Source organism: Dipodomys spectabilis, unplaced genomic scaffold, assembly GCF_019054845.1.
Source record: "Dipodomys spectabilis isolate Male_0828 unplaced genomic scaffold, ASM1905484v1 ptg000002l, whole genome shotgun sequence".
Lineage (NCBI taxonomy): Eukaryota > Metazoa > Chordata > Mammalia > Rodentia > Heteromyidae > Dipodomys > Dipodomys spectabilis.
The window spans coordinates 44,360,206-44,366,913 of record NW_024870679.1 but is presented as its reverse complement, the minus strand read 5'-3'; the positions used below and the strand labels follow the sequence as shown (position 1 = coordinate 44,366,913).

The 6,708-nt window shown below is 48.8% G+C and overlaps 1 protein-coding gene across 1 annotated transcript; it reads left to right on the top strand.

The window, feature by feature from the left end:
- Positions 1-396: 396 nt before the first annotated feature.
- Lsm10 (LSM10, U7 small nuclear RNA associated) lies at positions 397-4,121 on the top strand. Its single transcript, XM_042679631.1, has 2 exons — positions 397-558; positions 3,559-4,121. The coding sequence occupies exon 2, from the start codon at positions 3,583-3,585 to the stop codon at positions 3,952-3,954; it is 372 nt and encodes a 123-aa protein (XP_042535565.1). The 5' UTR covers positions 397-558; positions 3,559-3,582; the 3' UTR covers positions 3,955-4,121.
- The last annotated feature ends 2,587 nt before the right edge of the window (positions 4,122-6,708 follow it).

The window sequence follows — 6,708 nt, the reverse complement described above, 5'->3', positions numbered from 1 at the left end:
AAACTGTTCCCTCGGGTGGTCACGCTCGCGTCCCAGCTCCCGCAAGGCTGGCTTCCAATCACCCATCCCCGCTCACGCGGCCCCTCCTCAGGCCATCCCTGACCATCACCTCACGGCACTTTAACCAGCTGAACAAGGGTAATCCCATTCTTTTTCGAGTTATTTTCTCTCTCCTCCGCAGCGACATTAGCTCAGAGAACCATTAAAAGTCTACGTCTAGGGCCTGGGAAAGTAGCTGACCGCTCAGAACACTAAAAACCTCCTCAGTTCCAACGACTGCAACGGAGGCGCGTCCCGGGCAGGAATTTGGCGGCGCGGGGCCTCCTGGGAGTTGTAGTCTGGCAGGCCAGCCCACGACGCGCGGCCTCCTGGGAATTGTAGTCTACGGCCCGGTCCCGCTGCAACGTGACCTGTGCTCTCGCGCGCTCGGTACTAAAGACGCACGGGGGCCACGGTTGCCATGGCTTCTCTGCGCGGGGGCGGCGGGAGGCAATTCTGCTAGGCGTTGGCGGGCTTCGGCGGCGACCCCGAACCGGAAAGCGGAAGGAATTTTGCGAGGTGAGTCGCGGAAAGGCGAAGTGCGGGGAGCCCAGGGGAGGGCGGGGCAGGGCGCGCGGGGGGTGGTTTCTCCCCAGCCCCAGGTCCCGAGTAGTTTGTCTTTCAAACCCACCCATTTCTCTGCGCCTTAGGCGGCCTCAGCATCCTCAGTTTACCCATATTGCTAACCAGCCGACCCCTAGTAGCTGGCCCCAGTCCTCCCTCCAGGAAAGTGGCAGATCCAGTCCTGGTGCCCAGGCCTGACCGACTCCAGGTCCAGAGTCTGCTTTTCTTTTCTTTTTCTTCCTCAGTATCTCTAATCTTTCTCTGCCCCTATGCTTGAGACATCATCTCGCCATGCATCCCAAGTTGGCCTCAGTTTCCATCCTTCTCCTTCTGCCTACCAAGTGCTGGGGTTACAGTTGTGCAGCACCATAACCAGCTCCCAGGGGCTGTTTGCATTCACAGTGGCAACCCCAGCTTTTGCTTGATTACATCCTAAGGCTGAAGGTTGGGTAAGGATCTTTAGATCCTTACGACGACCCAAACCCAACCTCTCTCATCAGTGGAAGTCACTGTGTATGCAGCCTCAGTTTACCCATATTGCTAACCATATTGAGGGAGATGTTTGTTGAATGACTTTGGAAGGAAGTTCTGCAAGTAAAAGATGGGCAAGAAAAGTTTTTTTTATTAATTTAGTATGAATATGCTACAAAGAATGTGCAATATAGTGAGATTCTGGTGGCCTTATTGAGCCTATAGTTGAATAAATGTGGAAACAGGTTGGGAGATATTAAGCATTAACTTTTCTTTTTGTCAGTCATGGGGCTTGAACTCTGGGTCTGGGCTCTGTCCCTGAACTCTTCAGCTCAAGGCAAGTGCCCTACCACTTGAGCCACAGTGCCACTTCGGCTTTCTGGTGGTTAATTGGAGATAAGAGTCTGACAGACGCCGGGCGCTGGTGGCTCACGCCTGTAATCCTAGCTACTCAGGAGGCTGAGATCTGAGGATTGCGGTTCAAAGCCAGCCCGGGCAGGAGACACCGTGAGACTCCTATCTCCAATAAACCGCCAGAAAACCGGAAGACCGGAAGTGGCGCTGTAGCTCAAGTGGTAGAGCGCTCGCCTTGAGCTGAAGAGCTGAGGGACAGCACCCAGGCCCAGAGTTCAAGCCCCACGACTGACAAAAAAAAAAAAAAAGAGTCTGACAGACTTATCTGCCTGGGCTGGCTTTGAACCATGATCCTCAGATCTCAGCCTCTTGAGTAGCTAGGATTACAGACATGAGCCACCGACTCCCCAGCTTAAATGTATTAACTTTCAAATTTACAGAAATAAGAGGGAGTGGGGATTCTAACCTAGGTTTCATTTTTTCTACCTTCAAAACCTATGTACTTTATATGATACCTTTTTTTTTTTCAGCAACCTAAATTTTTTTTTTTTTTGTCGGTCGTGGGGCTTGAACTCTGGGCCTGGGCGCTGTCCCTCAGCTCTTCAGCTCAAGGCGAGCGCTCTACCACTTGAGCTACAGCGCCACTTCCGGTTTTCTGGTGGTTTATTGGAGATAGGAGTCTCACGGTCTCTCCTGCCCGGGCTGGCTTTGAACCGAGATCCTCAGATCTCAGCCTCCTGAGTAGCTAGGATTACAGGCGTGAGCCACCAGCGCCCGGCTTCAGCAACCTAAATTTTTACTCATGACAACTTCAGGGAATATCTCTGAAGATGGGCCTCTGGCCATCACCTTCTTGAGGGATGTATTAGAAAGGATTGTCCCTGGGCTGGGATGGTGCCTCAGTGGTAGAGTGCTTGCCTTGCATGCATGAGGCCTGGGTTCGATTCCTCAGCACCATCTAAACAGAAAAAGCCAGAAGTGGTTCTGTGGCTCAAGTGGTAGAGCTCTATCCTTGAGTTGAAGAGCTGAGGGACAACGCCCAGGCTCAGAGTTCAAGATCCACAACCAAGAAAACTAGCAAGCAAGCAAGAAAGAAAGAAATGCACGTTCCTAGGCCCCCAGCTCAGATTCATTGAATCAGGAATTGGGACTAGGGCCTAGCAGTCTGTGATTTAACAAGCCCTCCATGATTATGATGCACAGCTACATTTGAGAAATAGTGTCTTTCATTAAATCCCCCAATTATTTAATATTTATTTGGTGCTGGGGATAAACACCCTGGACCTTGAACATGCTAAGCAAGCTCTCTCTTTTTTTGGCGGGGGGGATCCAGTTATGGGGCCTGAACTCTGGGCCTGGGCGCTGTCCCTCAGCTCTTCAGCTCAAGGCTAGCACTCTACCACTTGAGCCACAGCTCCACTTCTGGCTTTTTTTTATTCTGCTTATGTGGTGCTGAGGAATTGAACCCAGGGCCTCAAGCATGCAAGGCAAGCGCTCTACCACTGAGCCACCTTCCCAGCCCTAAGCAAGCTCTCTCTTGCTCACACTGGTTCTCTCTCCCCTTTCTTCCCCTCTATCTCTCTTTCCTCTGTCCTCTTTTCTCCTTTCCTCTCCTCCCTCACTCAGCTTTCTTGCTCACAGCTGGTACTCAACCACTTGAGCCACACTTCCAGTTCCTCACAGCTGTTCAATTGGAAACAAAGTCTCACAGACTTTTTCTCAAGTCTCAACCTCCTGAGTAGCTAGGATTTAAAAAAAGAAAAGTGCGGACCTGTGTCCACCGATGCAAAAATTGGGAAAATGACTGGTATAATGGTACAGGTCTGTAATCCCAGCTACTTGAAAGACTAGAACAAGAAGATAAACAAATTTGAGACTAGCTTGGTGAACTTAGCAAGATCATGAAAAGGAATGGGGATGTAGCTGAGTGGTAGAGCACTTGCCTAACATGTCTAAAGTTCAATTCCTAGCACTGGGGGAGAAAAAAGGAAATAAGAAAAGAGAAAGAAATTGGAGAGATGGTCAGGTTTGGGGAGTCTGTGCTGGGAATTGTTGAGGACCTGATGGAGGTGAGCTGGAAGTATACTCCATAACCTGCTACAATTCCCATTTATGTTTTCCTATCCATAGCAAGCATCTGGCCCATGTGGCAGAATGGCGCTGAGCCACTCACTGAAAGAGCGGACCATCTCAGAGAACAGCCTGATCATCCTGTTACAGGGCCTCCAGGGCCAAGTAACCACTGTGGACCTGCGGGATGAGAGTGTGGCCCGTGGACGCATTGACAATGTTGATGCTTTCATGAACATCCGATTGGCCAAGGTCACATATACAGACCGTTGGGGACATCAGGTTGAGCTGGATGACCTTTTTGTGACAGGCCGCAATGTGCGGTATGTCCACATCCCAGATGACGTGAACATCACCGCGACCATTGAGCATCAGCTACAGATCATCCATCGTGTGCGCAACTTCGGTGGCAAAGGCCAAGGCCGGAAAGAATTTCCCTCAAAAAAATTTAAGTGAGCCTGGGTGCCCGTGCTTATGCCTGTAATCCTAGCTACTCAGGAGTCTGAGATCTGAGGATCACTGTTTGAATTTAGCCTTGGCATTCCCTATGAAACTCTATCTCCAATTAACATTCAAAAACTGGAAGTGGAGCTGTGGCTCAAGTGGTAGAGGGCTAGCCTTGAGCAAAAGAGCTCAGGGACAGTGCCCAGGCCCTGAGTTAAAGCCCCATGGCCAGGAAAAAAAAGAAAAGAAAAAAAAGTGAGGCTGTCCCCCTAGCAAACTCCATCATCAACTCAGGGTCCACCTATATTCTGAGCCAGATCCCTGCCATCTCTCTCTGCCTTGAGCCTGGTGTCTTAACAGATGCCATCTTTCACAGCTGCCTTTCAAGGGTCCCACTTCTCAGGCTCACCCTGGGACTCAGACTCCTGTCTGCCTGTGGCCTTGGGGTAGTTGACAAGCCCCCTTTTTTGATCATTTGTGTTGGAATCAGTGATTTACTAAACTAGGGTGTGTCAAATGATTTTTTTTTTAACGGTTTGCAGTTGTGTTCATCTCATAAAACTAAACTTGGATGCAAACAAGTCCATGCTTCAGTGTTCTCCCTGCTGTGTGCCGGGCTTCCTGTCCTGAATAGTAGGCAAGACGGAGATCTCAAACCTGGCTACACAATGGAATCACCTGTCTGTCCACCCCTAAGGTCAGATTTAATTGATGTGGAGTACAACCCAGACACTAGGACTTCTAAGTTTCCCAGATGATTCTGGGAAACACAAAAGAAAGCATAAGACCTATTGTAGGAGTACTTGAGTGTGGTCAGATGGAAAAGGGCCTGTTTTCAGAGGCTATTAATTTCATTGCTGTTTCTGGAAGCTGAGAGGGTGGAGTATCCCATACCTTCCCCTCAGGTGTGGGAGTTCAGTTAATAGCAAGAAATCAAGCAGAGCACTAGTGGCTCACACCTATAACCCTAGCTACTCAGAAAGCTGAGATCTGAGGATCTCAGTTCAAAGTCAGCCTGGGCAGGAAAGTCTGTGAGACTCTTTATCTCCAATTAACTACCAGAAAATCAGAAGTAACACTTTGGTAGAACGCTCAGGGACAGCATCCAGGCCCAGAGTTCAAGCCCCACAACCAACAACAACAAAAATAGCAAGAAATCAGTCCTCAGTTCTAAGAATCGTTGGGTCTGGATTGGAGTTGCCCTCTGTATTCTAAACCTGCCACAGGCAAATGACCACCTCAGTGAAAGTAACTGCCCTGTGGATCCAGAGTTTATGTTCATCAAACAGACACAGAATAACAGCCATGGGCTTTTTGCTGAGCACACGTCAAAATAGGATTTGAACTTGGCCACAAGGAGCTCCTAGTCTAGAGCAAGAGAGGGTCCAGAAAAAAACTAAGATAAAATCCAGTTTGAAAACAGCTATGCCTGAATTCTGAATTAGTCAGCCCACTGAACTTAAAGCACTTGTATTTCATGAGATTTGAGAGAGGATTATCTATTTGGCACCAGCAGGCCAAGGTCACTGCATTCCTATTCTAGCTCAGTCTTTATCAAAGTGTTGCCTGTGGATCATCAAAACTAGAATGTATGCAAGGAATGCTCTTTCTTGGCTCAGACTGGAACCAGAATCTACATTATTAGCCACCTGCCTGCCATGATTCTTCTGCACACTGTGTTTATCTCATTTTCTAGGAGCCCATAACCTCCCTTTGTGTTCAGAGAGGACAGAGGGTCCCAGCTAGGAGAAACCACATCTCATGAGTTTCCAGGCTCTTCTGAAGAGACCAACACCACAAGCTAATCACTGTTAAAAGACACTAGGGCCAATCCCAGGAGGGAAGTCCTTGCTGTAGAAATGTCAACAGATCTTCAGCAAGTGGGAGGAAAGATGATGAGCTGGTGGGGAGTTCCCACAGCAGCCTTCCTGATAATATGCTCACATTCCAGATGATGTGAGCATTATTTCATAGGTGAACATTAGTCTAAAGTTGCTTCCAAGCTTGAAGAGAGCTCATGCTGGGGGAAGGGGTGGTGTAGGAGTAGGAGACAGGTCTGACTCTGAGGCTTTAGTGTGTGCTAGGGACTTCTACAGCCTCAGTAGGACCAGTGAAGGAAGCAGCATCAGGCTGTGTGGGTTGCAGAGGAGAAAGGCTCAGGATGTGTTTCCTCCGTATCACCTTCCCTGAGGGGCCTTCTGTTCTTCCTGAGCAGAATTCTGGAAAGATAGATGGGAGGGAGAGGAGTCAATCTCTGCTGTGACTCAAGCCAAGCCTCAAGAGGAGAGCACAGCAATGTCTGCAAGCCTCAAGAAAATGGGTCTCTTGTGGCCTGGTCTTGGATTGCTGCAAAATGCTGTCAGGGGCCCAGTTAAATGCTGAGAAGGCCATAGATTACCAGCCTATGAGAAGCCAGAACTCCCTGACTGCCATCTCACAGGGAGTCAGTTACCCACCATGCATGGCAAAGCACACTGGCACCAACTAAGGGTACAATATGATAGATAACAATCTTGCCCCCTAGATGGCTGATACTCTACTGAGGGAGACACAATAAACCAAGAAAGAAAAATATGTACAGAAACTGTGAAGGAAATAAACAGGGTGAATAATGGAGCTAATTTTATTTTGAAAAATAGTCTGAGGAAGTGAAATAAACCGAAAAGGTACCTGCCACTTAAAAGGCCAAGAGAAAGCAGAGGGAATTGCTAGTGCAGGTTTTGAAGTGGCAAAGCTAGGCTGTTCTCCACAGAGACAAGTGAGGTG

Excerpts from the sequence above, each read along its gene's own strand:
- Lsm10 (XM_042679631.1), top strand. The coding sequence starts at position 3,583 with ATGGCGCTGAGCCACTCACTGAAAGAGCGGACCATCTCAGAGAACAGC.